This window comes from Acromyrmex echinatior, chromosome 1 (assembly GCF_024713525.1).
Source record: "Acromyrmex echinatior isolate Ae372 chromosome 1, ASM2471352v2, whole genome shotgun sequence".
Taxonomy (NCBI): domain Eukaryota; kingdom Metazoa; phylum Arthropoda; class Insecta; order Hymenoptera; family Formicidae; genus Acromyrmex; species Acromyrmex echinatior.
Genome location: NC_141852.1, coordinates 8,577,696 through 8,596,705, shown reverse-complemented (window position 1 = coordinate 8,596,705; position 19,010 = coordinate 8,577,696). Strand labels below are relative to the sequence as shown.

The 19,010-nt window shown below is 31.5% G+C and overlaps 3 protein-coding genes across 3 annotated transcripts in view; 2 read left to right on the top strand and 1 right to left on the bottom strand.

The window, feature by feature from the left end:
• Positions 1-18,475, top strand: part of LOC105146622 (transducin beta-like protein 2) — a 62,011-nt gene extending 43,536 nt beyond the window's left edge. Inside the window, exons 3-7 of the mRNA XM_011057008.2 lie at positions 16,452-16,675; positions 17,074-17,260; positions 17,456-17,641; positions 17,723-17,905; positions 18,073-18,475. Of these exons, the coding sequence (XP_011055310.1) occupies positions 16,452-16,675; positions 17,074-17,260; positions 17,456-17,641; positions 17,723-17,905; positions 18,073-18,299 (1,007 nt within the window). The 3' untranslated portion in view covers positions 18,300-18,475. The remainder of the gene's footprint in view (positions 1-16,451; positions 16,676-17,073; positions 17,261-17,455; positions 17,642-17,722; positions 17,906-18,072) is intronic.
• On the bottom strand, positions 253-13,616 carry LOC147910930 (uncharacterized). Its single transcript, XM_087408184.1, has 3 exons — positions 13,605-13,616; positions 13,350-13,544; positions 253-4,732 (listed from the first exon to the last, which is right to left on the bottom strand). Exons 1-3 carry the CDS (start codon positions 13,614-13,616, stop codon positions 4,580-4,582), a joined length of 360 nt encoding a protein of 119 aa, XP_087264310.1. The 3' UTR covers positions 253-4,579.
• Positions 13,274-16,082, top strand: mRNA-cap (RNA guanylyltransferase and 5'-phosphatase mRNA capping enzyme). The gene is made up of 3 exons (XM_011057006.2): positions 13,274-14,593; positions 14,706-14,838; positions 14,926-16,082. Exons 1-3 carry the CDS (start codon positions 13,680-13,682, stop codon positions 15,655-15,657), a joined length of 1,779 nt encoding a protein of 592 aa, XP_011055308.1. The 5' UTR covers positions 13,274-13,679; the 3' UTR covers positions 15,658-16,082.
• Positions 18,476-19,010: the final 535 nt, after the last annotated feature.

Below are 19,010 nucleotides of genomic sequence, written 5' to 3'. Positions count from 1 at the left end.
TATAAATTCTAAAGAGATTTACCATCAACTCTGCACGGAAAGAACGATTTAAAAATATTAAAAAATTTAGCCAACAAAACAGATCTAAAAATAATTTTGTTGGGTCACCAAAATAATTATGTAAGGAACTCAAGTATAATTATATATGATGCAATGATGTAAAAAATTTAATTCTAGCAATTAGTTTGAGTGTCTTACACGGAAAGAATGATTTTGCTGACGTATCTAAAAATTTAGCTAGACACAGACTTGAAAATAATTTTGTTAGGTCATCAAAATAATTATGTGAGAATCTCAAGCGTGAAGAACAATGTTATAAAAAGTTTTGATATTCTAGTAATCAGTATTTATTTTAGTATCTTACATAATTATTTTGATGGCTTCAAAAAGTTATTTTCAGATCTGTATTTAGTTAAATTTTTAGATATTTTTGCGAAACCATCCTTTCCGTGCAGTGTATTTTCTGCCAATTGTTTAGTGACTCATAAAATACTTTTGGAATTACCTACAATGACTTTTTACAATTATTGTAAATAAAACTTGCGAAATATATGGCGCGCGTAAAACAAATAATATTATTGCAAATGCAATTTAAATTCTCAATGATTTAGCAGTTTTTTTATGCTTAGAACCAAGACTATTCGGTTCCTTTCATAAAATTGAAAGATTAATTTAGGATGTCTCGAAAAGAGATTATAAAAGACAGAGATTAAGAAGACAGATGTCAGAATTTTTATGTTATGTCTCGCAATTATATTTGCCCTTTACTTTTTTATTTATGACTTTTTTTATTTATTACTTCTTTATTTATGATATCCGATATAATAATTAATTAACGTATTAACATATAGTATACGTGATAAAATATGGCAATGCGGCATAATATATACACGATTTTGCTAAAATATGTAAAAATTTAATTAGACATTTAGAAAATAATTTTATTAAATGATCAAAATAACTATGTAGAACGCTCAAACTGATTATTAAAATATTAAAAGTATTTTTGCAGCATTGTTTATTATGTTTGAGCCCGTCTATAATCCTTTATAATTTTGAGTCCACAACAATTTATTTTCAAATATACATTTAACTAAATTTTCAGCAAAATTGTTTTTCCGTGTACAATGTAATTAAAATTTATTATTTTGGCTTTGATGAGTTTAGAGTTTATCAGGTCAGGCCAGACGAAGGTGAAACCACCGTGCAACGGCGCGATAAACAACGGTGCAACAACTTTCTTTTGGCGTCACCTCTCTCTCTCTTTCTCTTTTTCTCGACGAACACATTTTATTTCCCTGTGATAGAAAGGACTGCGGCGAGTCCCGTGGCAAAGAGAAGAAGGACGTGACGCGGAGGCGTTAAACTTTCTCTTCGCGTTCGCGCTAGTCAACGATACTCCACCTTGGATGTCGCGACGTCTGTCCCGCCTTCTGATACAGGCTAAATCAAGGGACGCGATATTTCAGATTTAAGTTCTCTGATTTTAATAAGTTAAATGGAATCAATTTCGTAATATTTGTGTTTTACGCAACAAGTAGGGAATTAAAGCCTTCGTATTTTCTTTTAATTTAAAAGAGAACATGCAATTCTTAACTAATCAGATTTAGAGTTTTAAAATTTAGATCAATCACGCGACTTGCGTGACAACAGGCAGAAAGTGAGCTGATAACCGGCATTGCGATTGGTACGCCATTGATTTTGTTACTTCGTTTTAACTTCAGCTACAATTTAAACGAAGGATATATTTTTTAAATATAAAAACTTATGAGAGAGAGACTAAGTCGCTAAATTTGACATTTGCTATCACGAAATTGCTAATAAACGTGATTGATCGATCTGAACGTAGCACACGCCGAAAAATAATAAAATGTTTGCACGATTTAGAATCATGGTTAGATTAATTCTACATGGCTTTTCCGATATTGCTCAAGTTAACGTTCATTGTTTTATCTATAATTGCAAGCGAGCATTTTCTTTCGTATGCTATTTTCTCTATTGTGCGATGAGTTATGCATATCGTAACTCATACTTGTATCTCCTTTGATTACAATGCCACATCTAATCATAGGTCAAACGTGTAAGATTCTCACAGTTATCGTCTGATCGCGAAGTATTCTTATTGCTCATTAGCAGTTACGCACGCTGCTAACGAGTTATCAATACGATAACAATCTAGATCGCTTCATAGAACTGATTACATAAAATTTTTGCGAATTCAGAATTTTAGAATTGACTAGTTCTAAACAAATCTATTTGATCCATATTCAGCATATCGCGTTGGCATTAAATTTTGATCGACGTAACACCGATTTTTTTTTCTTGATAAGAACAATTTCTGAATTGCAAGCTGGAAAATTGAAACCGGAAGACGCAACTTCTCTGATAAATAGAGATAGGAATTTTATATTTTCAAAATGAACCGATAAGTGAAATTTATATTGCGTATTTTATATTTTAAATTCTGTATTTTCTATTTTCTATTTAAATTTTCTCTCTCTCTCTCTCTCTCTCTCTCTCTCTCTCTCTCTTTCGAGTGGATCTCTCCGTGTCGCTGAATCTAAATTCTAACGATCACCCGGTGCTCCAGATACGTCATTCCAACTGCTCGACTTTTAAGCTTCGATATAGCTATGATCCGAAGCATGTTCCGGGCTCGCGATTCGGAATCTTGGGAGGAAGCCGCGGGCATCGTTGCATTTAGAAAGTGTGCCGTGAGAGGATGATAATCATAATTCAAACGTCTGATGCGCGAGGCGCGAGATGAGTAATCAGCATTGAACTTGCAAGTGCGAGGTAAATTGCATTGTTCCTCCGCCATGCTTGGCCTCCTTTCATGTTCCGATCTGGCAGTTGCCAGCGAGACCTGCCAATTAATGTGCATTTGATCGCATTCACACTACCATTGGCTACAAGTGTTAAGTCAATGAAATTTTTACGTAAGTGCTGATTAAAGGTCCGATTCTTAAAATGTTAGAATATTCTTACGCGCTCTGTCACTTTTTGCGCGGAATTTCGTTAGTAGAAAATAATAAATGAATTAAATTATAATATATGTTCTCTTTAGAATTGTCATATATGCCACCTGAGAGAGAGAGAGAGAGAGAGAATGTAAATAAAAAATAGAAAATATTAAATACAAAATTTAAAATTTAAATATAAAAAATATAGAGTACCTATAAAATGTTTACTTATAGGCCTATTTTATACTTATTATGGAAGATATAAAATTTCATCATGAAAAAATAATACAATTGGAGAGAAATTAATTTTCAATTCTACTCACTACATTTTATTGACGATTATCAAGTAGATTGCAAATATTTTTAACGCGTTCAGTTAGACTTAAGAATTTAAGTAATAACATTTTCGTTTTTAAAAGAATTTGTCCAAGTATAGAATAGGTGACGATAACTTTAAAATTGTAACTGACTTAAAAAGTCACTTTTAGTAATCTACAAAAAGTAATCTTAAAAAGTGACTTTTAGTAATTTAGAGCAATTTTGGTGCCACAATGACTTGTATTCTGTTTGAGTGGCGTCAGCTGCTTTAATTTTTTGTGTATCGCAATTGAATGATAAAAAAAAAAGATGTTCGTGAACGTTTTTCGCATTAATCGCTGATCGAGAATCCAAAGTGAGTGCCGTTTCCTTGTTCGAATCTTATCAAAGGGACCGCGTGTCGCATTTGATAAAACGCGTAACGTATTATATTACACACGCAGAATTCGCATTTGCGAGGACACGAGTTCCGAAAATAGACATATTTTACACTTTGTGGACTTGACTGGCGATTCTTGCCTATTGCGGTGAATTTCTTGCGAAAGAGGAAACAGTTCGACACGTTTACATTTTATCTATCAGTGTGTGAGTTTTATGTTTTATTTGTAATGAGAATTAATGAAACATCAAAACCTTTATAACTCGAAAACAAGATTAGATATAGAATAAATGTTTATATAAATTTTTTATTTTTTTTATATTCTGAATTTATTTCTGAAGTTACGTCCTCATGTCATGATACGCTATGTATATCAAAATATACAATAATATAAAGTAAAAATGTGTTGTTTAATATATGCTTTTTACAAATGTTTGAAGAAACTGTGTCATAGATTGATATTTATAGTCTGTTTTTATTTTAAGATCATCTTAAGTAATATTTTAAGATGTTAATGCGGATTTTTAATTGGTTCATACAGGGCCAAAAAATTCAGCTATTTGGAACTCTTGCAATATTTAAATTAGCGCTCTATATGTGTGTATGTGTGCATCTATAAAACATATATAAAAATTTCATTAAAAATTTATTAATAAAATTTTATGTACATATATTAGTAAATGTTTCATATTTATACACAAAAGAATCACAACTATTTGATCTATTATAGTATTGTATAGTCTAAATAATTCACGACTTTTATGCATAACTTATTGAAAAAAATATGTTTCAATTTCGTTAAGTACAATATATATATTATGTTTTATAAAATGGCGCCTCCCCCCCCCCTGTTGTGCATATCTCGTTTATTTTGTTCTGCCACTTCTGAAACATCTTAAGCCTATACTTAAGACAGTTTTCAATAAGAATTAACCGTAGATACCGGTTTAGTGTCGATGGCCAAGAATAACTCTAAAAGATTTATTACCTGCCACACATGGTGATAAGAATCATGAATGTATGGATCTGTTTTTAAAGAAAAAAGATTCATACTTCCTTCTGTTGACGTTTCCTGAAAATATAATAGAAACATTTTCTGTAAGAATGTCTTTTATATTACATTGAAAAAACTTTATGGAGAAAAAAAAGAAATGGACTGAATAGGTTAATAGATACCTAGACATATTTTACATTTTTCATCCGAGTTTCTAATTCTATCTATTTAAACAGTTCTATCTATTCTATCTATTATATTTAGACAGTCTAAAACCAGATCCAATTGTGGCAGGTAATAATGAAGCGAAGAATGAAATTTCACTCAACTTCTGGTCTTTTATATTAATGATTAATGGATTTAGCTTTCGATCCTTTGCGATCATTTTCGATTTCGATTTGTGATAATTATATATTTGTAACAATCTTCGTTACAAATCGTTAAAAGAACTGGAATCGACATCAAAGCCGTTGGATAGCCTCGGATCAGGAATGTATATATATTGCGATATTATGTACTCTGCACATCATATGTATTTACGATTGTTGTGTGATGTTACAATTATTGTGTACTTTATTTATATACTTTACACACTATTTCATTTTAATGAAATATTACAGTCCTTCATTAATTACAATGCTTTTAATGCTTTTCTAGCTTTGCGTACGAAATATATCTTTTTGAAATGCCAGTTAAGTTAAATATTGTAATAGAAATAATAGAAATAATAAAGTTTTTCAAACAACGTGCATGTCTAAAAGACATCGTGAGGGCATCATAAAGAAATTTTTCTTTTCTTGAGACATATAGTCTAAAAGGTATCTAAAAGACATCATAAAGAAATTTTTTACAAATACATATTCTAAGTTCAAAATTAAAGTTGGAAATTAAAACATCTTGAAACATGTTTTTATTTTCCTTACTGCCTCTGTCATCATGCATGACATGTGTCAGATCTTTTATAGGTGCTTATCTTTTTCAGAAAACAGTTTCTGAAAACGTTTATAAAAGTAAATGTCATCTAACATAAAATATTCAATAAAATGTTCTCTCTCTCTCTCTCTTCTCTCTTTATACATACATATATACAAAGTGATTCAGTAATCTTAACAGGAAAATATTTCGAAAGTATACAATTTTATCAAAAAAATATTTCAAATAAAAATTGTATGTATAGAAGAAGATTCTATATCAAGGAACTTTTATTTGGAATATATTTTAGTTATATATGTGGTTTCGAAAAATAATTGCCTCTTAAGATTAATATAAATCACCCTGTATATTAAAACTGCTCACGTTTCATATGAAAGCTGAGAAAACGGGTTAGTTGATCTATCGTTGAGATAATGAAAATATAATTGCTATGATAAGAGAAATGGTGTTTATCTGACGAAGTATAAAATTATAAAATTAACGCGGCGCGTTTAATAAGAAAACTTTTCGTGTTTGAAGCAATGTGAAAATAATATCTAAAGAAATACTACGAAAGATAGATCAAGAATTGCATGTTTTATTTATTGTAAATTTCAGTGTAAAATAAAATTATGAAATATACAATAATGCCTTTAGTATTAATTCTATTTGTGTAATCGCTATTTTAATTAATTTTAATTAATTTATATCCGCTAATTAATTGATATAAAAAAAATTATCCAAGAAAAAGGAATCGAAATTTGTACTACATTTTGATGTTTTTTTAGATAATATACTCGTATTTAACTTACACATAATCATTTTGTCGACTTGTAAAAGGTCGATGGTTATTGTTATATTATTCTATATTATATTGTTGTAATATTATTATAATATTCTAATATTATTATTTTTTATATTTTATAAATTTTTTATTAATTTTATTAGAATTTTGTTAATTTCTCTACATATCATAAAATAAAAATAGAAAATAAAGATAAAGATGAGATATATCTAAAAAGATCAACAGGAAAGCAATCGAAACGCGCGACGGAACTCATGAGATTTTCAAACAAACGTTTTCAAACACGTATTATTATGGAATTTCTTGAACGCAGATTCTTCGTTTTGCGTTCTTTGAGCATTAATTGCATTAATTATCTCTTTGCACCTCTGAAATAATTAATCTGACGTAGGCCGGAATACATTAGTGACAATCGATCAGCACGTTTCGCTATGCTATGAACATACGACATAACAGGAGAAAATGAATTATCGATGACGAACGACACGTACACGGATAATATATTTTGGTATCCGGTCGCATACGTGCTCACACCAGCGTGGTGTGCCAATTATTTTGCCACGGACCCACGTTTCCCATTTCTCTTTCGCGATGGTACGGCACAAAAGGAATGACGAAGAAGAAGGAGCTCGGAATCGGCGGCCGCGTGTCGTAATCCGCAAACAAAAGCGGCGGGATCATGTTCGTGCCTGCGTTTTCTCGTCAGAGAAGATTTCCCAATTCTCGTTCCATCTCTAGAATATTTAATGATCGTCTCGGATTCGATTGTCCGTTGAAAAAAAAGGAGTGTCGCACATTTCACGGATGTAAAATCGATAGAGGATTCATCATTGAGTTGTGCTTAATGAAAAATCGGATACTTGCCTGCAGAGGAAGAATTTAGGGGTTTAAACCCTCTCCTCCCCCCTCCCCCGAAATGTTTTTATTTTTAAGTAAAACACAAAGTTACTTTTGAGTAATTTTTTTGTTACGTAAAATTGTTTTCCGCCCGATTATGTAAATAATTTCTGAAATTTCCGTTAATTACAGCTTTGACAATGTCCGATATGTATAAGAAAAATTTTTACAAAATTTTTAATATTAATGAATACTCCATTCATAAAAACTACACATTCTGTTTTTAATAATTAATTTTGCCTATACTTTCTTTAGGAATCGAAAGTTATGATTTAAAAATCTAATATTTTTTCATTCATTATCAGAAATAAAAAGGAGACGTTCCGAGTTTTAAAATGTCAAAAAACAAATCATTATAAATGCAAAAAATTGCTGTTTATATTAGGTGTTGGAATTAATTCGTAGCGTTTTTTAATGAAAGAATGTTATTTATTTCACATGAGCATTAAAAAATACATTAATGAAAGTACTTCCCATCACTTGTAAAACGCTACGAATTAATTCCAACACCTAATATGATAATACAATTGATAAATTCTTCCTTCAAAAATTCTGAAACCCATTTTTTATGTCGTTTCGCAATCTCTTGAAGAAAGAAAAATATGGTACTTTAAAAAAGAAGCAAAGAAAATCCTCATTTTTTAAAAAAAGGAGAGAAACGCAATTTTTACCGAACATAAAATTGATAAATGAGTTGTCATTGAATCATGTTTGCTAAAAAACCGGATGTTTGTGCATTGTTTTGCAAACTTGAAGGAAGAAAAATATATTTGGTGCCTTAAAAAGAAACAAAATTCTCAAACTTTTGTCATCTCATTGATGTAAAAGTGAAATCGAAAGCTTAAGAGATTTATGTATATACATTGTATATATATATATATATATATATACTGCGCGAGATATAATAAATTAATCCCAATAATTTTTTAATTTACGACTTTTAATTTTGTCGTAAATAATTATTATTAATTATTTACTACTTTAATTAATTACGTAAATAATTCCGTATAAGATCGTAATAAATCTAGAGATCTGAAAGGTGTGTTAATAAAATGAAAAATTCATATCTGTTTCATATCACATAATTAGTACCTAAAGTAAGATTTATTTCGTAAAGTTTTTTACTTTGTTGCATCTACGTCCCTCTCGTTTCTCGAAATTGCGATGACTAAACAAAGTTTTTTCTATCGTTCGAAGAAGCCGCAAGTAAAGTTCGTCTTACATATCGCAAGATAAGATGTTTATATGTTGCGAACTTCCTTTTGGTTTAGCGTTTATCGAGGTACGACGATCTTTATTCGTTGTTATCGGGACTCACGCGCATAACTATCCGCATATATGAGTTTCCGGAGGAAGTTGGTCTCCAATTAAAGTATTTTCGCCGTGGTTTTCGAAAGGAGCGAGGTATATTAGAGAATGGATCGGATTATCATTTCCTAGATAATTTTTTACGCTGAAAAAATGTACTAAATTTAAATAAATTATTTATTTTAACAATAATACTAATTAAAATATTTAGTAAAGATATAAAGATATATTTATTTGATATGAGAATTATTAATTTCATTTAACTTTTTAACATTTTTTTATTGAGTAAATATTTTTTTGCTTTAATTAAATGTTAATTTAATTGGTACTATTCAAATAAATATTAAATACTTATTTATTTATTAAAATTTAGTATTTTTCTCTTTAGTATATTGTTTTATAAGAAGGATGCGGATGATTCCGATCGGAATCCATTCCGGACAGTTTCATAATACGTGCCCAGGTCGATCATATTGCAGTCAATCTGTATTAAATCCGACGCATGGCGTTAAGCATTGCCGATACCGGCCGGCTCGTTGGAGCTCTCCTTAACGAGACGTCAAATAGAAAGACACGTTTGCGCTTTCTCCGACCGCATCGTGTGTCATAACGCGCACACGAAGATCTTTGCTTTTCCATTCGTGCCGCCTGTCAATTTGTCCGACGGTTCCGGACCACGATTTCGCGTCGTGGAAGCGAAACAGAGTTTGTATTCTCCGAATGATTTAAATCGTTCAAAAAATAAAGCCTATAAGAACTGATAGAGGACAAACGTGTGTTGAAAGTATATTATTCGAAATTATAAATACAGATGTTTTGATTTTCGGTTTCGAACTTCTTCAGTATAATATTGACATTAGCCCAATAGCAATTTCGTACAGTAAACTATTAGAATTGTTAAATTGAATAATTACAAAACGTTCGAACCAGAAACATTATAAATTTAATGTCTAAAAAAATCATCAAACGTGAACTTACCGGTTCGACAACGTTTTGTAATTATTTAATTTGACAAATTTAATGGTTTACTATAGAGCGAAATTGTTAACTTGTCATGCAATATTATATTGAAAAAGACCGAAACCCTCTGAAAGTCGAAACATCTGTATTTAATTTTGAAAAATATATTTCTTCGATTCTCTTATGGGTTTTATTGGAATTTTTTTATTTATCTATTTGAAATCTTTATTCTTTTTTATATTGTTTCTATAAATCCTTTAATATATTGTTTTTATAAATTGTTCATTATATATATCGGTCTCTTATTTTAAAAAATGACACATTTTTAAAATAAGTCTGATTGGATTAATTGAAATTTTGATTGAAATATATTATCTTAATAATTATAATAAATATCTAATTTTCAATAATTTTCTGCCAAGTTGAAAAATAGTCCTTTTCTTTTTCTGGGAAATTTGATTCTTTTATTGTGCATGAAAGAAATTTCCTGTCGAATATCAATCAGAATTCAAATAATGAATTCAATTTCTAATTGAGATAATTAGAATTCTGATTGATTCATTCTTTCATTTTCAATTTCTCCTGTTATTTGCAAAACAACTCAACTGCAAAACAAAAGATCAATTTTCTCCTATAAAAAGAAAGAATTATTTGTACACTTGACAGAAATTTATTGATTAATCGTAAAAAAAAAAAACAATATTCTTAACATGATTAAATGTCACTAATTTTTGTTACTTTTATTTTGCAACTTTTGAAAAATTTAACTATCTTTTTCGAGATGTGATGATTTTGATAATTTTTTATGAAGTTAAGTTAATTCACTTTTGATATTTTACAGTTAATGTTTATTTTTAATAAAAATCGAAAATCGAAAATCGATTATTAAATTGTATCGAAAATATCGTTCTCTCTTTTTACATTTGAAGTAAGTATCTTCGATAATTATTTGAATAAAGAAAATAAGTAAAAAATAATTGAAATGATTAAATTTAATTAAATTAAAATTTAATTAAAATTTAAATGACGACCGGCTGAATCTCGAACGAGGCTTCCTTTCTTCTTCCCGAAAACGGTAAGAATCACGTTAATTGTTTCCATCGGAATTTCACTGCGCGACGATCCCACGACACGCTCGAAAAGAATTCCTCGTCGCCTCGGATAATCGCGTCTTCCGAGTATCGTGTAGCATCCGTTCGCCCGAATCGACAATGAGTCACATGATTCAACGAAGTTGTTCACTCCGTGAATTATTCACCGGAGCAGCTTTTAACGCGGCTAAATTCGTGCACGGCGCGAAATAAAAAGGATCGTGACACGGCCGTGGCGCCGATGCACACCAGGTCTTCAAGGTCAGAATATTTTTTTGCGCCGATGAACCACAGTCATTTTCCTTGCTGTTATATTTGCGCGTTTACCTCGAATCGTTCATCGCTCCCTCGCCTTCTCATATTTTCTATTTCCGATCGTGACCGTGATCGTGGCTATTATAATATTTATAATATTGAAGGAAGCGGTTAATGTGTATGTACGTACACAATTAATGTATATTAACGTACATATTTTGATTACTGAAAGATTGAATGTCTGAGGCTCGATTTCTAAATTCTTGCATTCTTCTATCATTCTTCGATATCGAGAAATCGTTCTCGGCGTCTTTTCCCCATTTCTAAAATCTTATCTCTTTTCTTTAAATAAATAGAAAGGTTTTGGCGAAGTGTATGAATTATACACGTTATGTTATACAATTGCATAAATTTTCATGTATTTCGCATATAATAGGTGCCTTCCATTTAGTGAGATAAGTCGACACAGTATTGTTCTGTCTTCCCAGCAAATCAGAATGGATTAAAATGGATTGAAATTTTTTTCTATCCGAATGAGTATTTTTTTTAAATAGCGAATTTTTTTTGGATTTGATTGGATTCAATTGGATTCAATTAGATTCAATTGGATGCAATTGGATTGAAAAACTGCATTTCCTATTCAAAATTTTGAACAGCAAAAGTTGAACAGTATTCACAATTGTGTTTTTGCACAGAAAAAGCTAATTATTTTTAGATTGAAAAAGCTAATTATTTTTAGATTGAAAGACATAGAGATATGCTCCATGCAATTCCTATAAATGAATAAAAATGCATTCAGAATTGAAAAGCATTCATTTAACATTCGTGAATCAATATTTCTGAAAATCTGAATCTATTTCAATTCATTTCAATTCATTCTCGTTTGCTGGGTTTGTTCATGGAATACAAAAAAAGATAGAACCTAGTGAGAAATAACAATGGAATCGACTTTAAATCGATGTCGAAATCACCAAATTCGATGTCGAAATCACCAAATTGACGTCGATTCGACATCAATTCTATTGTTATTTCTCACTGGGTTATGTTGATTTCTATCACCTTGGTGAAAATTTTTCTCAGAATTTCTATATAATGTTATAATACATCTTTCTCACATTTTTTATACGAATTGTAACATTTCTCAGAAAATCCATATCTTTTCTCAGAATTTTTCTTCCATATTTTTCTTTCATATATATGTTAATTATAAAATATCGTAAGATTTCTAAGATTTTTTGTAAGTGTAATTTCTGATGATTATAAAATCTAAAAAATTTAAAAATATTTTTTTTTAATTAAACGGGATTTAAATACGGGATGAGGAATTTTTAAAATATTTCAGAATTCACTTGTATGAAAAATTCTAGAGAAAATATAAACTGTCCGAATATTTCTGAGTATTTTTGAAAAATGTTTCGATTCGTATAAAAATTATGAGAAAAATTTTGTACTTTAAATGGAAAGTACTCAATATAAATTCGAATTGTATAATATGCACATAAAGTAATAAATATATAATGTCTCGATTGATAAATTGTCATTATATTTTTAACGGAATGTCGATGTTTTATCGATCGAAGTGCACGTATTAGGTATAATGCCTTCCAACAAGCGACACAAGTGTCACGGTATGACACAATGGATTATTACATCCTTTTTGTTCGCTAATGTTAAACAAAGATGACATAATCATCGTGTCGCTTGTTGAAAAGAAGATACATACATTTACGTACAACCTCTTAGAGCGCGTATAATTGATGCAAAGCAACGCAACTGAATTTTCTATTGAATTTCAAATTCTCAGAACTTAGTTTTTAAAATTCGAACTCATGGCTCATTAATTTTTTTCAAACGATTCTTAATTTAAGAAAACAAAAAAAAAATAACGAATTAGATAAAAGAATAATAATAATGAAGTAATTATTATATCTGTCTTATCATAATGTAAAAAATCATGACCCTTATTCTTGAAAAGAAAGAACATATACGATCATTAATTATATCGTTACTATATTACTATAAGTCAATAGCAAGGACAATCCTGGAAAAAAACGCGGTTCTCATTAGTTATCGCTAGTTAACGATTGCGACAATGATCGATAAGATGTCAGAGAATTCCAATATAAATTTGATAGTTCAGAGAGTGATTTATTGCTCATTTATGGATATTATTACATCATGAGATGACTAATCTTTTGGATAGCGAGAAATCTAAATTAATTCACGTCGCCTTTTGTATTAATACTATATTTATAATATTTAATAATTTGAAAAACTCGTCTCAATTCTTGTCCGCTATTTCTCTCTTTCGCGAAATTCGATATTTATATTTCGCGCGCCGCAATCGCAATGACGACAAAATCGAGAATAATCGAGAATTTATCGATAGAAAATCGAATGTCAGTCTACGACGTGAAGACGCGCAGTACACGCAATGGCGGACACCATGGTTGATATCGTTACTTACCGCATGTTTTGGTGATATTCCACAATTATGGATTAAGATCGCCGGTTTTAATTCCAAAGTTTTTTCTTCCGGCTTCGGGCCAAGTACAACTTCGTAACGTAGCGAAGGTACGCCGGGAAGTCTCGCCGCGAGACGGACGCTCGAAAGGCGAAGAAGTAGGTTAGACCGCGAAACTTCTGGTTGAGTAACTATTACCTTTCGTTGACATCAAGCGAGTCCAAATGCTGGACTGTTCGTTGAAGAACTCAAAACTACGACGCATTGCATATCTCTTTTTCTACATCTTTTCTACATTGTATGCTTCGTCCTTAACAAGTTGATCGACCAAAAATGTCGAGCGAGAACAGAATTGGTCGTGGAGTTCCACCTCGCTGGCTCGATTGTCCACGCAAAGCGATGAGGTTGATTCAAGGCAAGTTTTTAGCTTTTAAAACGCCTTTGTCTTCGGCCTACGACAGCCAGGTGCCCGAGGGTTGTCGATTCACTGTAGATATGTTCTTCGAAAATTTGAAAAGTCAGAAACTGAAGATGGGCTTGTGGATAGATTTGACTAACACATCAAGGTTTTACGATAAAGATACCATAGAGGATTACAATTGTAGCTATGTGAAATTGCAATGTCGTGGTCATGGCGAGACTCCGTCCGAGGAGCAGACTCGAGCCTTTGTACAACTCTGTAGTAGTTTCATTGCTCACAATCCATTAGAGATCATTGGCGTACACTGCACACATGGTTTCAACAGGACTGGCTTTCTTATAATCAGTTACTTAGTGGAGATAGACAATACCAGTGTTGATGCTGGCTTAGCAGAGTTTGCCACTGCAAGACCTCCTGGAATTTACAAAGCCGATTATATAAAGGAGCTGTATAAACGGTATGACGATGAGGCAGATGCTCCACCTCCACCTGCGAGACCGGCGTGGTGTCTCGAATATGATGATTCCAATATTCCGGACACAGATGAAGGACCAAGCAGGGAGAACGAAGATTGTCAGGATGAGAAAGGCAAGAGGAAGAGACGTGAAATTTTTAATAAAAATCCAATTTTTATGGCTGGCGTACCTGGTGTTACTCCTATCTTAGAAAAAAAGAAGCTATTTGGAATCCAGAGGCGAGTCCAAGACATCTGCGGATGGAAGGATTCAGGATTTCCTGGTTCTCAGCCTGTATCCATGGATTGTGACAATATAATGCTGTTACATACAAAGCCATACAGAGTATCTTGGAAAGCTGATGGCACAAGGTCAGTTAGAAATTTATTTGTACACATTAACTGTTTCTTGATATTGCTTCCATATATAAACATATACATATTATATTTAAAAGCTTTGTAATTCAATTGTTTTTTTGTTTAGATACATGATGTTAGTACAAGGTGATGGAGAGATATTTTTTATAGATAGGGAAAACAGCGTTTTTGAAGTAACTGGACTGACATTTCCTCATGTACGAGAAAATCGAAATTTGAGAGATACTCTGATGGACGGTGTAAGTTATAGCTATGTATTGAAAGCTATTTTAAGAACTGTAAAAATGAATGATTGGAATTGTATTTATGGAATCATAATTTTACAGGAAATGGTAATCGACAAAGATAGGGGCAAAAATATTCCTAGATATTTAGTTTACGACGTTATCATGTACGATGGACAAGATGTTAGTAAATTACCGTTCCATCCTGATCGTTACTCCATTATCGAAAATAAAATAATTGCTGGTAGACTAAGAGCTATGAAGGAGGGACGATTAATAAAGGAACGGGAACCATTCTCCGTGCGATTGAAATATTTTTGGGACGTAACACAGAGCAAAAATCTGTTGGGTGAAAAATTTGCTAAACAGCTTTCTCACGAACCAGATGGCTTAATATTTCAACCTGCCAAGGAAAAGTACTGCTCGGGAGTGTGCATCGAAGTTTTAAAATGGAAACCATTGTCGTTAAACTCCGTAGATTTTAAACTGAAAATCGTTACGGAATCCGGCATGGGAATTCTGCCGCGAAAGATTGGTCATCTTTTTGTAGGAGGACTGAATACGCCGTATGGCACGATAAAGATTACCAAGCATATGAGAGATTTGGACAACGCGATTGTCGAGTGCAAATTCGAAAATGGTCAATGGGTCTTCATGCGTCAGCGAATAGACAAGTCGTTTCCTAATTCCATTAAAACTGCCGAGTCTGTGTGCAAAAGCATCAACAAACCCGTTACGAAGGAACGGCTTTTAGACTATATCGAGAAATACAGATTTGCACGAGATGATTCAGAACTTATGCCACCACCAAACAAAAAACCTAATTTACCTTAGATGGGTTATATCATGTTATTATCATTGATTGTAAATGTATCAAGATTTTTATATCTCTGCAATGTCGAAGAATGAAGACTTAGAATGATCTATATTTATTTAATTAGAATGCGGGGAGTTTATCATAGAGATTTAAATTAATTTTAGCTACTTTCAATCAATTTGATTTTTAGGAATGTTAAATAGGTTGAAGATAACGAAGTGCATGGTATGATTTTTGTTAGAGAATAGAGAAGAAAACGACATGCATGTAAGATCAATGAAATATTTACGATAATTCCTAATTAATTTTGTGATAAATATACCGTTCTTGATCAGGATTATCTTTTCATCAGGTTATTTCAATTTGTTTCAACGCACATTTGTATCACGCATATTTTGAATTAAGACTATTCATTGTTGAATAAAAAGGTTTTGTAATAATATTTACGATTTATTAATTATTTATCCCGTATTACTTAATTAATATTCCTAATTAATAAAGTTGCAAAAGATCAATTGTATTTCTTTGATTTTTGTCAATTTGTTCAAGATTAATATTACAATTATTATTCTACTATTTTATATATTTTATTCTATATATAATATTATTTTCTGGAATAAAGAATATAATCGAGAAAAAAAAATAAATTCTCATAAAAAAAATAAGAATAAAATCAAATTTGTTTATGAACTTTGTTTCTTTGAGAAAATCGAAAAATGTCGGCAGTTCAGTAGTAAAGATAACGTAATTAAGAATTCTTTTATGTAGCTCAAATTCATCCTACTTATTTCCATATTTTGCACTATTGCAGATCGTACTGTGTTGTTGTGGTACACGAAAGACTTTACATCGAAAGATCGCAAATCTCTACGTATTAACATAGAATTTGATCACGCAACTTTGATACGTTGGTCCCCGGATGGAAAAGCGTTTATTATTCACAAGGCCGTGGCTAATGCCATCGAGGTATACAAGATCGCGAAGAAATCGGATGGTCACTTGGCCTCTGCGACTAAGGCTCTGGAGTTTCCACAGGTACTATGATCTTGTCTCTATGTTATTTGTTTAAGATATTTCTTTATTTTGCTTACATTTTTCTTAGACAGATCTTTTCAAAATGTTATAATAATAGAATATTATTGTTAAAATAAGGCTCTGTAATAATAATTCAAAGTTAGAAAAAAGCCTAGAGAACCAACCAGCAGTTATTGTGCGTGAATTATTTTGTTTTATTTACAATAATTAATATTAGAATAATTGTATTGTAAAGTTTTAGATTCTTATAGACTTTCTAACTTTTGATGAATATAATTAATGTATATATTTTATTTATGCTCGATCTCTTAAGATTATTCACATAGTCATACTTATGAAATTTACTATTTTGTGGAATTCGTTTATGTTTTATGTATCAATTTTTTTTATTACTATAGCATCACACTGAGGATGTCGTTGGAATGGATATCGCGTGCACTGGGAAGTACATCATCACGTGCAGTAAAATGAACGATCTTATTATTTGGGATTTGAAAGGACAGACGCTAGCAACGGTGGAAATGCATTTAGGATCTACTTATCGTGCGCGCATATCACCTTGTGGCCGATTTGTTGCTGCCTCAGGTAAAAAAGCATTTTGCTGTAATCAAATATAATTAATTCCAACTACTGTAAAATGAGATAACGTCTTAAAGACATCTTGTGATTTTGGATATGTGTGCTAGCTAGACATTTTTAAAAATTTTGAATCGAAGTTACATCATTTTATAGCATGAGAAAAATATACAAATATTTTAATAAGATCAATCCATTCGTAAGGTTTTACACCGGACGTGAATGTATGGGAGGTGGTCTTCAGTAAATCCGGAGAGTTCAAGACGGTGGCTAAAGCGTTTGACCTCGCCGGGCACTCATCCGGGGTTCACGACTTCGGTTTCAGCGCCGACACCAGTCACATGGCTACCGTGTCCAAGGATGGAACGTATCGTTTCTACAATACAAAAAGTAATAAATTCCTAAATGATGGATAAATGATGGATTTAAGCGTGAAATATATAAAATTCTTACGCGCTTGTTCTTTTCCAGTCGAATTTGAAAAAGGAGAAGATCCACATGTTTTGATGACTGGTACCTGGAACACCACTGCACCAGCAAGCCTTGCCTTATCTCCGAACGCGGAAGTCCTCGTGATCGCCCATGGATCATCTATATCCTTCTACTCCACTATTACCGGTGTTCTGGATACTACCATAGAAGATATTTTCCTTGGTAAAATTATAATTCAATTGTTGCCTTTATAGAAATCTAATTTAATATTGGAAGGTAATGATTAACTACTTATTCTGTACTAAAAGCACCGTTTTAAATTTCTATGAGGATGGTTTTAGCAATGTGGATTTGAAAGAACTTGACGAATTCTTCAATATCTTTTACAGGATCCATAACATGCTTGGTATTTGATGCTATGGGAGAATATCTGTTGGCTGCGGGCGATAAGCACATCAAAATTTTCCGTAACGTTACAGGATATCGAACCACAATAGAGTCTGCTAAACGTAAACTGGAGCAGAGGCAGACGCAGGCAACAAAGGAACGTTTGGAAAAAATGATTCGCGATAATAAGGAATTGCTTGAGAAGATAGGCGAGAAATGTTCAGAATGACATTAATTCTCCTTCCTATCATTTTACGAGATTGAAGATATAAATAAAGTTATTATCTCGGGGTCTAATGCTTTCTAAATCATGTAAATACATGAATTTACCTATATTAATACATGAATATTAATACATGAATTTACCTATTTTCTGCAAATAAAGATAATTTTCGTATGCATCAATCTCTAAAGTTTCATTCTTGAATGTCATCTACAGTGAGTTCATACGCGCCGCGCGTATACATGTATCTAAACAAATTAAACAAAATTTTAAAATTAAATGTTATTGATATTGGGAATAATGTGTAGATGACGTTGGGAATAACTGTTCTTTTAACTTTATCCTACTCTCACTTTATTTTCTTAGCTCATAAAACGTTCTTGAAAAGTTCAAAAACTTCAAACTCCACGTACAAAACGATATAATAAAATTAGAGTAAATACGATAAAATTGTATGCATTCTAAAAAGATTCCGTGTGTAAATTTTAATACATTTCATCAGATATTACGAAAAACTATGTGATAAATTAAAAAACTCAGTTTTTTTTCTATATTTACTTTAAATTTCATTGTATAATATTGAATTCAACTGGAAAGTAATATAGAGAACTGGAAAGTAAGATAATATCGAGTTAAATATACGCAACTACGTTAAATTTTAATATACCGAATAAATGTAAAATAAAATTAATTTGTATTCGAGAGTGAATCAATATG

Coding starts and splice junctions, on each gene's coding strand:
- LOC147910930 (XM_087408184.1), bottom strand. Junction 4,733..13,349: donor GAATATCACCAAAACATGCG/GTAAGTAACGAT, acceptor TTATATTTTCAG/GAAACGTCAACAGAAGGAAG.
- mRNA-cap (XM_011057006.2), top strand. CDS start 13,680: ATGTCGAGCGAGAACAGAATTGGTCGTGGAGTTCCACCTCGCTGGCTC. Junction 14,594..14,705: donor TGGAAAGCTGATGGCACAAG/GTCAGTTAGAAA, acceptor TTTTTTGTTTAG/ATACATGATGTTAGTACAAG. Junction 14,839..14,925: donor GAGATACTCTGATGGACGGT/GTAAGTTATAGC, acceptor ATAATTTTACAG/GAAATGGTAATCGACAAAGA.